General features: G+C 37.1%; 1 protein-coding gene across 1 annotated transcript in view; it reads left to right on the forward strand.

The window, feature by feature from the left end:
- Positions 1-9466, forward strand: part of BACE2 (beta-secretase 2) — a 48091-nt gene extending 38625 nt beyond the window's left edge. Inside the window, exons 6-9 of the mRNA XM_032219491.1 lie at positions 2428-2529; positions 4649-4798; positions 5762-5930; positions 7100-9466. Of these exons, the coding sequence (XP_032075382.1) occupies positions 2428-2529; positions 4649-4798; positions 5762-5930; positions 7100-7353 (675 nt within the window). The 3' untranslated portion in view covers positions 7354-9466. The remainder of the gene's footprint in view (positions 1-2427; positions 2530-4648; positions 4799-5761; positions 5931-7099) is intronic.
- The last annotated feature ends 8748 nt before the right edge of the window (positions 9467-18214 follow it).

Below are 18214 nucleotides of genomic sequence, written 5' to 3' on the forward strand. Positions count from 1 at the left end.
TATGCAGAATGGAGCATGGAGTTCTGTCCCTGCATTAATACGAAGGAACATAGGCCTGAAAATTGTCCTTCTTTCTGGTTGTCATCAATATTTTGCCAAGAACTTGCTTATTATCCTTCCTCAAACTAGTTAATATGTTTTTAATGGTCATTTGGGAAACAGATTGATATGTAAAACGAGTAACCATTTTACTGTAGTTCTTTCATTGTTGACTTATTATTTCTGTTGTACAAGCCTAACCAAACTTGGTTGTATAAAAATAGTGTTAAATAAATCAATGCTAATTAGTATTTGAGTGACCAATAAATTTGAGCAGTAGTAAATGTTTAATCTTAGATGTGCATGAAAGTAAACTTCTAAAAAAGTTTATGCAAAGTATGATATGGGGTATACGTATCAGTTTAACTAAAAATCTAAGGCCTGTGGTTGATGTCTATATGATTTTATGTTTTTAGGAATATTTATTTATTTATTTTTATACCACCCAAAGTCCAGAGTTGAACAGCCAATAAATTTAAATCAATAAAGAAATCAATTTTTTTTATAATTGCTTCTCAGATATATTCTATATTTTCAGTTGCTCTGTGGCACCATTTCTATATTTCTGAACTTTAAGTGAATTCCCAAAGCTTTTGGATCTGTCTTGCATTATATCTGTTTCTTTGTATAACATAGAAACGTAAGTGGCGGCTTTACAAATTCTATACAGATTTAGTCTGTAATGAGTTCAATGGGATTTATTCATGTCTTATTGACATGAAATTGCATAAAAGCAAATACCACTGTTAAGATAAACTAAATTAATTTGTTAACCTAGTTTACTTTGTGTTAGGTCATCTTTTTCTGGTTTCAATTTCTCTTCCTCACATACTTTAATAAGTTGAATGGGAAATAACAACACTTGGGTCCACGTCTAATTTTAGTGTGATCAATTAATATTACTAATAAAATGACACCAATTATGCAGATTTATCCCACTATAAACATTAGATTATCTTAAGGCTCTTGATTACTTTTACTTCACAATTGAGCCCAAAATTTATGTTGTTAAGTGAGACATTTGTTAAGTGAATTTTTCCACATTTTATCACCTTCCTTGCCTCAGTTGTTAAATGAATCACTGCAGTTGATAAGTTAGTAACCCAGTTGTGAAGTGAATCTGGCTTCCCCATTGACTTTGTTTGTCAGAAGGTCGGAAAAGGTGATCACAGGACTTTGGGACACAGCAACAGTCATAAGTATGAACCAAATGCCAAGTATTTGAATTTTAATCTCAGGATTATGGGGAGGCTGGAAAGGTCATAACTGTGAAAACAGTTATAAGTCAATGCTGTTGTAATGTTGAATGGTCACTAAAGGAACTGTTGTAAGTCAAGGATTACCTATAGTATTTTCTCCACCTTTGAGTGAATTGTAATGACAATGAAAAATAATAGATGCTTCCATCTGGGCTGCTCAAAGAAGACAGCATAGAATATGGAGACAAAACTAATGTGTGCTCTTAAAAGGATAGGAATTGAAAAAAAAATAGTCCTACTTTTGATTATATGCTCAAAGGCATCATGCTTTTTAATGGTATATAAAGATCAAAGAGTTAAAGGGAAGAAGGAGAAGATCTATGTGGGGGATTCTTAAATGTGTGGTTATGAAAATGTGCCGTGGAAATTGGAAAGAGAATAGCATGGAAATTGAGTGGTGTTGGAGCAGATTTATACAGATAATGACACTTTATCTGTTGTAACAAATCAAGTGTATCATTTTCCATGTTCTTCACCTCTAAAATATTGGATACCTTTAAAATATTCAACAACTTGTTAGTTTTATTTGGTTCCTCTGATACTAGCAGATCATTGTACTTTGACCTAGTTGTGAATTGAAAACCAATACAACTGGAGTTTTACTAGTTAGCAGAATTATCAAGCTCCATAAGCATAAGTCCATCACATCTTCTTTTTTATATGTCCCCAAGGGGAGGAACTTGGGGTTCTATTTTTAAAAAAATCTAAAGTAGGTCCTGGATAGGCATCATTGCTGGTGATTATTTTATCTTTACTTTGCTATAAAAATGAACTAGATATGGAAAGACATCTCTTTCATTTTCAGGTAAGAAGGTCCTTTAAAGGACGAGGTCAATCAAGAGGCCGTTAGTTAATTTATACTATAGGGACACTTGAGAAGAGAGGTCAAGGCTGGTCTTATTATTCCATTTGGGTTGTTGTGCTAGAAAAAACCTTACTCTCTCTCTTCAAGATACTTCAAAGATCTTATTGCCTCATAGTATGAATTAAGTTTCAGAAGATCTGATACCAGGCCCTTCAATATATGTTTTCATATATTGAAGGTGAATATTTCACCTTCTCTCCCCCAAAAGTTTATTATTGACTTGCTAATTGTTATGACTAGTGTTTTCTTCCTTCCCTCTTTCAGTACAATTCAGACAAAGCAATTGTGGACAGTGGAACAACTCTCTTGCGGCTGCCAGAAAAAGTCTTTAGTGCTGTTGTGGAAGCCATTACACAGACTTCTTTGGTAAGCTGTGGCTTAAGAGTTTGTCTCCCGAGTTAAGTTCTTAAAGGAATTCTTTTCAATGCTTATAGTACGATGTGTAATCAAAAGATTGGAACTAAATTAGATTCTTTTTTCTCCTTTTTGGATGGAGACTTGATAGAGAAATATATAAATTAAGTTTCTGTGCTATCAAAACCATACTATATAACCGGGATGGCGAACCTATGGCACGTGTGCCACAGGTGGCACATGGAGCCATTTGTCAGGGCACGCGAGGTGTTGTCTGTCAGCTGGCCAGCACGCAGGTGGCCAGCTGACTTCAGCCTTTTTTAAAGCCATTTTTCGCCCTCCCCAGGCTCCTATAAAGCCTCTGGAGCCTGGGGAGGGCAAATAAAGCATGCAAAACATGGGTGGGAGCATGCACACTGGAGGGGTCACATGTTGCATTATGGGTACGGCATGCGCCCACATGACCTCCCTGTGCTCCCCTCTTTATGGCATGCAAGCCGAAATAGGTTCGCCTCTGCTGCTATATAATTTCTGTGGTCTCCAGTGTATTAAAAGCTTCATGTATGCAGCAGATTCGGGGATAAAATGTTTATTTTGTTATTGGTAACCCTAAACAGGATAAGTATTTAATCTTATTTTTAAGGCATAGCTGTATTTGTTTTAAAGACTGATTTTCTACATATGGTATAAAGTTCAAAATATGGATCATATTAATAAATACAATGAAAAAACATGTACACATCTAAAAGTACGACAAAGAAGTCAGGATGTCAGAACTCTCAACTTTTCCTGCCTGCCCCTTAGCTAGACCCAGGATGACCACAAAAATCAGGTAAGTAAAAGTGATGTTACTGAAGCAATGCATATCAAGAATGGCCAGTGTTTTTATGGCCTGGAACCACACCTTTTAAAACTGGTTTTGATCTGTAGGAGTTGCAGGACATGGAGCACAGTGTCATGAGGTTACTATGTTGGGTGAAACCAGCATTTCTAAAAGGTTAGAAATGTTAGTTTCATCCTTGCCAGGAATATTTTGTGGACAGCAAATGGAGAGTAAGACTCTGTATGCAAGTGCTGGTTTGTTGCCTATGCCTGTATAGATAGAGGAAACAATTAAATGGCAAGTTTCCTAGAAATAAGCAGGAATTTCTTCTCTCACTTTCTAGTCCAGTGAAGAGGCTAGAAAACTAAAACCCAAGTGACCTCTACTGATACATTCACAGGCTTCAGTTACCATATTTTTGGAGTATAATACGCACATTTGTCCGTCCCCCCCAAAAAGAGGCTGAAAATCTGGGTGTGTCTTAAACACTGAATACAGGATTTTTGGCCTCCCAAAACCCTGCCCCCTTCATAAAAATGGAAGTGCAGAGGGTTTGGGAGGCCTGCAAAGTGTTCCTGGGGAGGGCAAAAACAAGCAAAAAATGGGCCATTTTTTGTCGATTTTTGTCCCTCCCCCAGTCACCAGGAGCACACTACAAGCCTCCCAAAGCATATGCATTCCCTGTTTTTGCAAAAATGGGCCATTTTTTGCCCCCCCAACCCCGCAGGAACACTCTACAGGCCTCTCAAACTCTCTGCATGCCCCGTTTTTCACAAAAAATGAGGTATGCAGAGGGTTTGGGAGGCTTGCAGAGTGCAAAAACTTTTTTAAAAAAATTTACCACTTCAAAATCTTGTTGTGTCTTATACTCCTGTGTGTCTTATAGACCAAAAAATATGGTAATCTGCCCTGGTGAGCATGAAAGCAGCCAGACTTCCTCTTGATTTCAATACCGATCTGTTCAAATAATTTCATAGCATATCTTTTCTGTGCCCCTATCCAAAAGGAAGAGGATTTGTTTGCATCTTCCGTGGCAGGAAGCGCAGATCTACTATTTATACACCTTTTGCTACATATAGCAATTCCAGGTCAAAAGTTCAACATGTTGTTGAAGCTTCATGTGGAAGTATGTAAAAGTATTGTCCTACTTTTTCTTATGAGAATAAATACCATGATTAGGAGACTGGTGCACCATTATGATCCAATTTCTTAAACTGAAACAAAAACTGAAATCAGGTAATAGAGAGACCTTGTATACATGCTAAGGTCGGGACAGAGTTTGGGTTTTTGTTTTGTTTTTCCTTATAGATCCAAGAATTCACACCTGGATTTTGGAGTGGCACACAGCTTGCCTGCTGGGATAAAAGTGAAAATCCTTGGGCCCTCTTTCCCAAGATCTCTATCTATCTGAGAGATGTTAATTCCAGCCAGTCCTTTCGAATCACTATCCTTCCACAGGTCTGGAGCTCTTATTTTACTATTACTAATATTTATGACAAGGAAGATGGACATGGATTAATCATGTGCTAAACTAAGTACTGACAGCTGTTCATGTGCATCCCATTGTAGATATTGCTGCTTGTGTGTCTTGTTAAGAATTCCAGTAGTGATGTTTATTCCCATCCAGGGAGAGTCTTGGTGGGTCTTTGGACAACAGCAAGGACAGCAGGAGGTGGCTTAGCTTTACCTTGTTAGGGTGTTTCATGCCATGGAGACAGTACAATTCTCCCTGTCAAAGTGAAGAAATGACAGGGACTTGGAAGCCTAGCAGTTCCTACTCCTTTGTTGTGTGTGGATAAAAGCCAGGATGCACAGCAGCCTTGTCCAGTTACTGCAGCTTCAGGAGGCCTCAAGACAAAACATGGCCACTTTGCTTATCGAGTGGAAGAGCATAGGATATTTTCACAAATAGTTTGAAAGTGTTTTATTCAATCCTCTGTCAAAATGAAGCATCCTTGAACCTTTGCACAGCCCTTTTAACAGCTTAATTTGAAAAGGGCAAAGGTCATTTGAGACATGCTCAATTCCTCTATTGTTTTGTTTGACATCATATGAAAATGCTATGCCTTTGTCTTCCTGCAGAATGTTTTTCCAGGTTTTAGTTTACTGTAACCTAGCTTACAACAATAGATGTTATGGTTGTCTCCCAACTAGTTCTGTAGAATTCTCTTTGCATTTTATCACCACAGTAGCCATATTTAAGCTAAAGCAAATCTAGATAAATTATACCAGTCAAAAGGTATTTAAATGTCTATGTGAAATATAAGCTGAGCATTTTGACTGGTAATATGGTGATTGCTCTTGCTTTTAAAGCCTTGTATTTATTTTACAGTTTTAAAAAAATCATTTGGTTTTATTGAGTGTTCATTGAGGTGTATTTTGGTTTTTTAATCATCTTTTATGTCTTTCAAAAAAAAACAGCTTTACATTCAGCCGATTCTAGGGATAGGGCAGAATCTAGACTGCTATCGGTTTGGTATCTCCTCTTCCTCCAGTGCCTTGGTTATTGGGGCTACAGTGATGGAAGGATTCTATGTCATCTTTGATAGAGCCCAAAAGAGAGTGGGATTTGCATTAAGTACTTGTGCTGGTAAGTGATGGGTAAAACAAGAGAGAGAGTGAGAGGAGGGGAGGGGGAGAGAGAGATAGAGAGATAGAGATCTTTCTTAATGAATTATCTTTCTTTATGAATACTTTTAGGGCTTATGTTAAAGTTCAAACATATTTTTATAAATAGAGGAAATGTCAAAGGGTTATAGTGTGCTTTTTGAATTGAAAGAATATTTTAAAATTTCAAACCTGAGGGTCACAAATGGGTATTAGATATTCTGTACAGGAGAACCTACTTTTCTATGTGTTTTTGTGATTTTTAATCTTCCAAACAATGTTGCCAAATAGATGAAGCAGAACAATTTTGATTTCTGATGGCTTCCTGTGAATTTCATAGGATGAATTGAGGGACTCAGTTTTTTTCAAACAGTTACAGAAACTTTGTATCTGTTTCTGCATTTTCAGTCGATTATTAAATGCTTTGCTATTGAAACTGATGAAACTGGCAAGAACAACTTATGCATGCAAAATGTTCTATGTATGTTGATCAAAAGAATAAAAGAATCCATTGTGTTTCAGGAACAAAGTAATTATTTAGATATCATTTTTTTAAAAAAATACTTAATCACATAGGTGCCCACACATAAAGACATACACACAAACATAAACAATGGAACACTGAGTTTTTTGGTAGTGAGAAGTGACCTTACACTTGAACCATCTGGGAAAGGAAAATGTGAATCAGTAGCCTTGCTACTCTTCTGAAATATAAAGATTTTTTTTGTAAATAAAAAGACAAATTTTATCTTAAAAATAATGTTCTTAAAGCCCATCTTGCAGTGCTAAATAAATTGTTTCTAAATGTGTAGAATATCTTCCAATTTCACATTAATCAATACACAGGAAAAAGTTTCACAGAAATGAAATGATTTCTTTGATTTTACAGATCATAGAAAATAATTGTTACAACAAAATCTTGTAATATTGTGAAATAAGAGTTTATAGCTTTGAATTCAACTCATTTCCCTAATAAGTTTCCAGAATATAGACATTGTGTTTGTTTTGTAGCATGCATATTTCCCTTAGCTTCCATTTAACAGAGTATACTGGCATTTAATTGTAAACATTTATAGGCTTATAGTTTTTAACATATATATGCTTTTTGTTTGCTCTCTCAGTATTTATCTTTCTTTTAATTTTTTTATATAGAACTGCATGGTTCTCCAGTATCTGAGATTGAAGGCCCGTTTACTACCACAGATGTAGCAGGCACTTGTGTATCAACCAAATCTCTCCATGAACCAATCTTGTGGATTGTGTCTTACACACTTATGAGTTTCTGTGGACTTGTACTTCTCATACTCATCATCTTGCTGCTTATTCCATCACGCTGTCGTCATCGTTATGCTGACTGCGACACTGTAAACGATGAATCATCCTTAGTACGGCATAGATGGAAATGAAGAATTTGATCAACTTGTGAAGAATCCTTATGTATTCTGATAGGGAGTGAAGAATGACTCTCCATTTTTTTACCCTGAGGTTCTTAAGATGTGTTAAGACTACAGCCTGTATTTCTAAATCAGCATGATTATATAAGCTGAGAATTATAGGTGGTGTAGTTGAACAGACTTGCAGGGCACAAGGTTAGGGTATTTTAGCCAAAGATTAAAATCTGAGCTTCACTCTGTACAAATACTGTGGTCTATCACCAAATCACCTTCCAATTCTCCTTTAACATAAATTTAATACTTCAACAATTAATTATTTCAGTTATGTTAATATATAGCCATTTCAAATGCTACTCTATTGCTTGCTTCATATACACAGTTGCCCCTAGTACACTTCTTTTTTTAAAAAAAAGCTAAAACTTTGTTTTATAGTTCCAAAAAGATTGTCATTTCTACAAAACAACAACCTACAAAATATTCTTTTGAGATAAGCCATTCATCAGACTTGCCATAAAGAACAGAAATATTTCTTCTTCGTTGATGTTTTTTTCATTAAAAATATATGTTCCTTGGTGAATCATGACTTCATCAGTAACTGGCAGAAAGATAGATTGATAATTAAAAGGAGGAAAATAAGACTTTTTTTTTTTAAAAAAAGAAAAAGATGAGGGTTTTTTCCTCTTTGGAAAATGATCTATTTCTTTTAATGGTTTACTCTGTGATTCTTTAAAAAGGTTAAGCAGTGGAAAACACAGAAATCAAACCCATTATGTAATTTGTATGAAACTAGTATGAAACAAGACTGCCTCTCTTCAGGGATTTATCAGTAAGACATAGGTAGATATGCTTGACGTAGATGCCGATCGCCTTCCCCCTCCATTCAGCACAACTGGAACATCCCTTTAAAGCTTCTCTCTCTCCCTCTTTCTCTTTTTCCCACACACACACTCCCAGTTCATGACATTTTAACATTTACAACTTTACTACGCACACAAATATCTTGGTTTTCTAAATTCATGCATAAATGATCTTTGAAAGGGTTCTTTGAGTCTTTGTGCACATATCCTGCAGAAACAGCATAGATATAAAGCAAAGTCTCTCTCTCTCTCTCTCTCTCTCTCCCTCCCTCCCTCCCTCCCTCCCTCCCTCACCCTCTCTCCATTTGTGGAGACTCTAATGACTAGAAATCAAATTTGTAACAATGCAGGGGAATTTCTTCAGTTAAATGACTTACTCAACTGTGACCTGACTGAGAAAGGTGAAGACCCATAAATGATCAGATGTTTAATTACTTTACTTAACAATAACAATGTTTATTGATCTCCATTTCAATATAGCAAACACAATGCTAGCGGGAGCTTATTCACATATTTTGTCTATGTTAACTTGCCTTTTCCTTTGCCGATGCACTTGTGCCAAAGGTCTTCACAATATGAGAACATGCATTTAAAACAATATCCATCACTATGATTCTTAACTAAAAAAAACCTGTAATACTAAAAAAAAAACTTATTGTGGTTATAGTGTTATTTTCACATATTTTGTAATTATTTTTTAAAATTATACTAAGTTGCAGAGTCTGATCACAGGGTAAGGATTAAGCCATTATCTCCATGAGGAACACAAAACCTTTTACTAGTTGTGCTGATGTTGAAAGAAAAATTATTGCAATGGCAAATGTATTATTCTCAGATTACTTTTGAACTTTTGGAGTCCTTTTATTGGTGCCATATTCGCCCTGTTTTGGAATATCATTTTTGGGTTTGAATGGCATAAATGCAAATTCTTGAAAAATTAAGCAATAATTGATTCATTAAGAAAGAGAAAACTTTGTTGCTGAAATATGGCTAACAAAATTTGTATTTTCTGACATTTGCTTGCATTGTTGTTTCAACACATCCATCTACTGTAAACTGAGAAGACAGATGGCAGCTTGATGAGTGTCACAATAGATGCTGGGCAATAGTGGCCAAGGACCATTTTTAACCTCAAAACACAATGTGCAAGCTTAGCATGGAAGATGAAAAGTCATAAATTTTCAAACATTTCAACTGACATTTTCTCTATCATAAAGGTTATTTATACCTATAATTAAATTGAAATAAACTTTTATGTAAAAAATTTCTATGGGCATGTTGACTGATTAGTTAAGGACTGATTTTGTTCTATGAATTCTGTGTTGCTTTTATGAAAAGTGTCATGGTTTCCACAAGAAACAGCTATTCTTAATCTTCAATCTATCTACAATGAAAACAAACAGGATCCATTGTAAGACTTAAGGTGATTGGCAACCCCCATGCAGAGATAGACTAGTACAGGTAGTCTTTGACTTACAACCATAATTGAGTCCAACATTTATGTTGCTAAGCAAGACATTTGTTAAGTGAATTTTATGACCTTTCTTGCCACATTTGTTAAGTGAATCACTCCAGTTGTTAAGTTAGTAACACAGTTGTTAAATGAATCTGGCTTCCCCATTGACTTTGCTTGTTAGAAGTTTGCAAAAGGTAATGACATGACACAGACATTGCAACCGTCCAAATATAAACCAGTTATCAAGCATCTGAATTTTGATCACATGAGGATGTTGCAGTGGTTGTGGTAATTTTTTTCAGTGTTGTAACTTCAGACAGTCATTAAATAAATCAAGGATTACCTGTATTTGTAGACTGCACACAAAACCTAGATGTACACCACATTTACACAATACAATACGAACAGGAGCTTCCTGTTCTTTCTAATAGCAATTGCCAATCAATATCGCTCACCTTATATTGTTTCCCCTTCTATTATATTTCATTTGTATTTCACCATTCTTAACCTTCTTATCTTACTCCTCTGTCTGCTATATTGGCTGATTACCTCTAGTAAGTTTAACCACTTGGATACATATATATATATATGTGTGTTAAATCTCCTTAACTATTATTTTTGGGCTTTGTTATCTTCCTTCATTGATCCTTGTTTCTTTCCTCCATCCACCTATACCATTTATCCCATATCTGGTAGTATTCTGTTTCTTCTTTTCCCTGGATTTCTTTTGTTAATTTGTCCATTTCAGGACAGTCCATAACCTTTCTTATTATTTCATCTTCACTTGGAATTAATTTGTTTTTCCAACAAATGGGTCCTTTCAAAATACTGTAATTTTAGCATCAGCTTCTTTGCTGAAACTAACATCTTCATTCAGTTTTGATGGTTTTATCTAAATAGATTTCATGGACTGATCTGATTATATAAGACACAGCACACAAAGGATTTATATCCCATCTTATTTCATTTTGCTTGCCATCTTTTAGCTTTAGTTTTTTTAAATTCCAATTGCATTGATTATTGTGCATCACCCAGAATTTTTGAGAGGTAGGCAGTGTGCCAGTTTAATAGATTTTATTCCTTAATGGTGGCAGTTTATAAAACATTCTACATTTTGCTCTCATCTAATGAAGGTTATCCAAGGGCTCAGTGTCTAAGATGCTGAGCTTGTCGATTAGAAAGGTTGGCAGGTCAGCAGTTCGAATCCCTAGTGCCGTGTAATGGAGTGAGCTCCTGTTATTTGCTCCAGCTTCTGCCAATCTAGCAGTTCAAAAGCATGTAAAAATGCAAGTAAATGGGAAGGTAACAGCAATCCATGCCCCTTCTGCATTTAGTCATGCTGGCAACACGACCATGGATACATCTTTGGACAGCACTGGCTCTTCAGCTTTGAAACAGAGATGAGCAACGCCCCCTAGAGTCGGGAACGACTAGCACATATGTGCAAAGAGAACCTTTACTTTTCAATGAAGACTAAACCATATGTAAATTGCAGTAATGTACATATTTACAGTACCTTAGAGCAAAATGCAGTGAACTGAAAACTCCATGGCTCTCAAACTATTTTTTTTTTACAAGTAAAGAATTACGCATGTCTTAATTCTGTCTAAAACAGTGCTAGTCAAAGTGTGGTGGATGCTGCTCTGTTTCTGGTTCACAAGCAAGATAAGTATAAGATCTGAAAGTAAATGTTCAGAAATTTTTATAGCAATTTGAATTATCACAACATCCTATCAGTCCACAACACATTGGAAATAAATGAAATTAATGCTGCAGATAGACGCACTTATCTAAAGAGCTTTCCAGCATTTCTATTCTATTCCTAAATAGAATCCTATTCTATTCTTGCTTGAAATCCACAACAACTTAATGCCTATAACCCTCTTTCTGCCAACTAACTTCTGCTTATTTAGCTGTTCCTAAGCTGATTTCATCTTCAGTAAAGATGATTATTGGATCTTAGTTGGAATAGGCAATGATTCGTGGTGGAATTTATATCATTTGTTCCTTTTACATCATTTCTTTTTGTGAAGTATTGGCAGTAAGAACTTTGAATTCTTGCGTATCCACAATACTGATGAAGGAAGACATTTCTGTGACCAAAATTGGTTACTCTAAAGACCATCTTTTCTTTTCTTTTTTTTTTCTTTTTTTTTTTATTATAGATTTTATTGGTAAAAAGAAAATACAACATCCATAACTTGTAACAAAACAATACAACTACATTTCGAGATATTCCCATACTATCAAATCATTATAAACATCAAAGGTTAGGTATCTTTCCCTCCCTCTTTTCTTCCCTCCCCCCTTACTTCCTTCTCCCCTGCCTTCCCTCCTTTCTTTTCTCCTTTTCTCCTTTCCTTCCCCCTCCTTTCCCTCCCTCGCTCCCCCCCTCCTTCACACATACCTTCCCTCCTTCCCTGCCTCTTTCCCTCCTCCTTCCTTTTCTCTTAATCTCCCTCCTTTCCTCCCTCCTTCCCTCCTTCCTTTCAACTCACCTTCTCTCTTTCTTTCCCTCCCTCTTTCCCTCTTTACTACCCTCTCTTCTTCCCTCCCTCCTTCCTCCCCCAGTTTCTTCTCTTTCTTCTCTCCTTCTTTCTTCCCACCTTCTTTCCCTTCTCTTCTTTCTCTTCCTCCTCTTTCTTCCCCCCTTCTTCTGCCTTTCCTATTCCTCTCCTTTCTCCTCTCCATCCAGACTTCCCTACTATCCTCCTTCCCTCCCTTCTAACCTTTGTTACATTTGCGTATTTTCCTCTGCTGAGGACAATCTGGTTCTCTTTCCCTTTCCTTGCTTGAAGAGGCAAGGATTATACGTCTTCTCGCCTCATCTAAAATGAAGTTTGATCACTAATTTCATGCAGGTAATTATAGCGAATTTCCTATCAGCTTTTTAAAGTTTTCCCAGCATTGTAGCGTGACAAAATTGCTCGACGGTGGGTTCTCGCCCCTGATACATTTCTCCTTTCGTTTATCTCTCAGTTGTTGTATATTGTTCATTTGAGTTATTGGTTTAATCGTGATAGGTTAGTTAGCTATCTCTTTTTATGTCTAGGTCTTCACTGACTCATCAAGCCATTTGTATAGCTTCTCCCAGACTGTATAAAAGTCTGTGTCTTCTTTGTCATTAATTCGCATCGTCAGTCTGTTCATTTCTGCTAGTTCTAAAATTTTATTCATCACCATAGTGTTGGTAGGGGCATTTTCACTCTTCCAGCACTGTGCGTAAACAATCCTTGACGCTGTCAGAATATGGACTAGGAGGTATTGGTCAGATTTGCAAATTTTTTGATCTATTATTCCTAATAAGAAAGTTTCCGGCTTAAAGCATAGTTTAATTGACAGGATTCCATTCAGCCATCCTAGTATTTGCTTCCAATATGCTTTGGCTACCGGACACGTCCACCACATATGGTAGTACGTGCCCAGCACCGTTTTACATTTCCAGCATATGGCTGAAACTTTTGAAGACATTTTCGCCAGTCTTGTCGGTGGAAGATGCCAGCGGTAGAACATTTTATATATATTTTCTTTATAGGCCGTCGACTTTGTCAATTTTAGATTCCATTCCCAGACTCTTTCCCAGTCGTCTAGATCTATTGAGTGGCCGATGTTTTGGGCCCAGGTTACCATGACTTCTTTTACTCTTTCTGCTTCCGTTTTTCGAATCAGTAAGCAGTTGTATATTTTTGAAATTAATTTCTCATCTGGTCCAATTAAAATTTTATCTAATTCCTGGTTCTTGTTCTGGAAGCCAGGTTGTGCTAGATCGAATTTATGTTTGTTTTGAATTTGAAGATATGGCCACCAATCGATGTTTATTCCCTTATCAGCCAAATTTTCCCTGGGGTTTAGTTTGTTTTGGTCGTCTAGCAACTGTTGGTAGGTAACAATTTTATCCAAGTTTATCAAATTCGGGTATATCAGGGCTTCCGTCGGAGATATCCATTTAGGTAGTTGCGTATAGTATCTCCTTCTAATTTCGAGCCAGTCCTTAATCAATACCCCCCTTAAATGGTGACTACTAAAATAGTTGTGGATTTTATTTCCCTCGCACCATAAGTAGTTGTGCCACCCGTATTGCAGGTCGTGGCCCTCTATTGTTAAGATTCTTTTATTAGCTAACATTACCCATTCTTTTATCCACATAGTTGTTGCTGCTTGATGATATGTTTTCCATTCCGGTAATCCCATTCCCCCTTGAGTTCTTTTATCCTGCAGGTGCATATATTTTATTCTGGGCTTTTTACCATTCCATATAAAGTTACGAATCATTTTGTCCAAATCATTATAAAATTTTTCCCCTAGCTTAACCGGTGCCGTTTGAAATAGGTAGAGGATTTTTGGGAGAACATTCATTTTAATTACTGCGACTCTTCCCATCAGTGATAGTTGTAGTTTTGACCAGGTTTTTAAGTCCTTTTGGGTATTCTGTAACAACTTATCATAGTTGTCTTCTTTTATGGAAGAGCACTTCGCAGACAGCCAGATCCCTAAATACTTAATTTTTTTAGTTACCTTTAATTCCATTGTTTCCTCTAGTTCTCCAATCTGGTTTTTGGGGAAATTTTTTATAATCATTTTTGTTTTTTCCTTGTTTATTTTTAAACCGGCCACACACCCAAAGTTCTCAATGTCCTTCATCAAATTCGGTCCTGAAAGTAAGGGGTCTTCCACGATAAAGACCATGTCATCCGCGAAGGCCTGTACTTTATATTGTTCTTTTTTTATGGTCAGGCCCCTAATTTCCTGATTTGATCTTATCCGATTTTAAAGGACCTCTAGAGACGTAATAAATAGTAGTGGGGAGAGCGGGCACCCTTGTCTAACACCCTTTCCAATTTGTATCCTCTCCGTTAGTTCCCCATTGACTATAATATTTGCAGATTGCCGTGAATATATAGATTCTATAATCTTAATAAATTTATCGCCAAATTTCATCATTTTTAGTTGAGTGATTAGAAAGTTCCAATCTAGGTTATCAAAGGCTTTCTGAGCGTCGACAAAGATTAATGCGAGTTGTTTCTCGGATCTTGTTTGATAGAATTCCAGGGTGTCCATTATTATTCTTGTATTGTTTCTAATATGTCTTTTTGGGAGAAAGCCGTTTTGATCCGAATGGATACTTTGATTTAATATTATTTTTAGTCTTTCCGCCAATATTGATACAAAGATTTTGTAATCTGCATTTAACAGGGATATGGGTCTATAATTTTGGACCTTGCTACTGTCCGCCTCTTCCTTTGGTATTAGGGTAATGTAGGCTTCCCCCCATGATTTTGGGACCCTACCATTTTGCAATGTATCATTACATAGTTCTAATAATTTGTCTTCTATGGTATTTTGAAGTTTTTTATATATTTCCGACGGGAGCCCATCCGGCCCAGGTGTTTTATTGTTTTTTTGTTTTTGAATGGCCTTTTTCAGTTCTTCTTGTGTAATTTCTTTATCGAGCATCTCTCTCATCTCCTCCGACAAGACTGGAAGCTTCTGCTTTATAAGGTATTTTCTAATGTCCTGTTCATTAATTTCGTCTTGTTTATATAGTTTCCTATAATAGTTCTGTACTATCTTTTTCTTTTCTCCTATTTCTTGTTTCAGATTCCCCTCCTCATCATACAGTTGTTTAATAATTCTTTTGACCTTCTCCTTTCTTATTTTGTGGGCCAACCATCTCCCAGTTTTATTTGCATGTTCAAAATAATTCTGCTTCATTTTCTTAATGTTTTGTGCTATTTCCTCTTGGGAGATCAAATTTATTTGGTGTTTAATTAACTCTCCTTTTTCCCTGTGTCTACTATTTTCTGGCTCTTTCTGGGTCAGCAGTTCCGTCTCTCTTAGTTCTTTGTTCAGTGTATTAAGTTTTTCCCTGTGCATTTTGTTTCTTCTTATTATATAGGCTATGGAAATTCCCCTCACAACTGCCTTCATCGTGTCCCAAACATTTTGTATTGAGGTCTGCTCTTTACCGTTTTCTTTAAAGAAGTAGCCCAGTTCCTTTTCTATTTGTTGTACAAATTGTTTCTCTTGTAGTATGTTCTGGTTTAATGTCCACCTAGCTTTTATCCTTGCCTTCCCTTTCCATTGCCATAAGACTGGGTGATGATCGGCCCACTTGTTGGTTATTATTTCAATATTTACAGTATCCATGAGTAGCTCCGAGTTTGACCAAACCATGTCGATACGGGACCATGAATTATGTGGATGGGAGTAAAACGTGTACTGTTGCATCTTGTCATTCATTGCTCGCCAGACATCATAAAGATCTAAATCCTTCACCATATTTACATAGGCAGACGGTAGTTTCCTTCTTGTGCTTTTCTTGTGGGTACCCTTATAGTCCATCTTACCATCTGCTATAGCGTTGAAATCCCCTAGAATACATATATTTTGCCACTCTATTTCATTTATCCTCTTATATAGATTAATATAAAATCTCTCTTGTTTTTGATTTGGGGCATAGATTCCAACTAGTAAAAAATTTTTCCCACCATTAATTATCTCCACCATTAATACCCTACCATCTTTGTCTGCATATATTAATTTGGGGTTCAACCATTCTTTTATATACATCACAATTCCTCTTTTTCTGGTTTGTGCTGACGAGCAGAATGTTTTACCTAGTTTTGGACAGACCAACAGGTTATTGTATTTTTCTTTAATGTGGGTTTCCTGAAGACAGATTACATCTAACTTTTGTTTCACTAGATCCAACAGTACTCGTTTTCTTTTGGAAGTTATGTTAAGACCATTTACATTAGCTGATAGTACATTCGTTTCCCATTCTTCAATTCCCTTACACGTTATTCGCTTTGAGGGCACCTTTGGATCGAGTCTCGATGGGTGACCTTGCTCTCGAATCTTCTCTGCCATATCTCTCTCGTTCTCTGGCCTCTCCTGGCCCCCGCCCCTCTGGTTGAGTTTCAATTATAGTGTCCCCCTGTCTTAAAAGTCCTTCTTTATTAAATCTCTCATCGTCTGCTAGTAAAAGTTCCTGGAATTCTTGAGCTTTCGCCAAGGTATCTATTCAGTATTTCTTTTCCCTCCATGTTATCAACATTCCTTCTGGAAGGAGCCATCTGAACTGAATTCTGTCTCTGTTTAAACGTGTGGAGAGGAAGTTGTATTTCCTTCTCTTCTCTCTGACTCTCCGTGGAGTCTGTTTTAAGATGAGAATTTCTTTACCTTTGTATGTTAGAGAGTCCCCTCTTATTGTACTTAGAATGTCCTCTCTCAGCTGTCTTCTCAACACCCTCACATGGATCTCCCTCGGAAGCCGGTGGCGTCTCGCGAAGCCTGTATTGACTCTATAGGCTTCGTCCAGATCATTAATAACCTCTTTTTTCGGCCTGCCGAGGACTAATCCCAGGATTTCTCCAATCAGCTCCCGGAGGTTTTCATCTTTTGCTTCCTCCACGTTTTGTAGTCTTAAATAATATGCTGATCGCTCTAATTCTAGCTGGAGGATGGCCTCCTCCAGGCTTGAGTTTATAGATTCCAGATTGTCCTCCACTTTGTCTATCCTTTTTTCCACTATTTCCGTTCTCCCCTTAACATTTTGAATTTCCTGCTCATTTTTCAGCAGCGCTGTTTGTATTACTCCTATACGTTCCTCAATTTTTCCCATATTGTTTCTTACTTCACGCATTTCATTCTTTACTCCCTCCAGGCCTTTGGCGACACTTTCCCCCATCTTCAATATTGTCTCTTGTAGGGAGTCCATTGTTACTTCCTGGTCTTGCAGGGTTGGGGCTGCCTTATCTCCCGTTTGCCTGCCCTCAGGGGACTTTTCCCTCACCGGGGTAGATAGGGGAGTTTGCTTTTTACTCCCTTTAATTAAGGTTACTGTTTTCGTTGCCATTTGCTTTAATTCAGCTCTTCCCCTATAAGGTGTAAGTCTAGTACCTTCTGAGTGCTGCTTAAGTAGTTATACAGAGCCCGGGGTACATACAGGGTAATTAAGCTGGAGCAGGGCTGTGAAATATAGGCTCAGTTAATTCTATAGTATCTGGGAGAGTCAGGAAGAGAAACGTTTCAGCGTGATACGACAGGGTGCAGGAGAGGCCAGAAAGTATTTAGAACTCACCCATCAATCTCTTCCTGTTGTCAGTGTAGTGTTTTCCTTCTGCTGTCTCTGGCTGTAATATGACACCGGGTACTTCAAACCCTTGTGATTAAACTTCTTTCCTTTTTCCCAGGCAGGCAAATCCAGCTTCTCTTCTTCGTCTCGTCCTCTGTTAATCCTCAAATTTAACTAGTCCAAAGCCTGTCTTCTTCTATTCACAACGTCAATCAGCTTTCACAAAAGTTCACTGTTTGTATTTAATAGCCGCTGCAGATAAATGCGCCCACACACGTATCTGTATTTATTGCAGTAAAGTTGTTTATCTTTTAGGTTTAGGCTTTTAAGTCAGATCTTGTGATTACCGTCATTTGGTCCGCTATATATTCCCTGCAGCTGTCTCTCCCTTCCTTATTAGTGGCTGGCAGTCACGCCTTCTGGTCGGCCATTAATCAGCCGACCTCTTTTGCACGAACTCTGAGGGAGCCTCTTGCTTCGTGG

The sequence above is a fragment of the Thamnophis elegans genome, chromosome 6, assembly GCF_009769535.1.
Source record: "Thamnophis elegans isolate rThaEle1 chromosome 6, rThaEle1.pri, whole genome shotgun sequence".
NCBI lineage: Eukaryota > Metazoa > Chordata > Lepidosauria > Squamata > Colubridae > Thamnophis > Thamnophis elegans.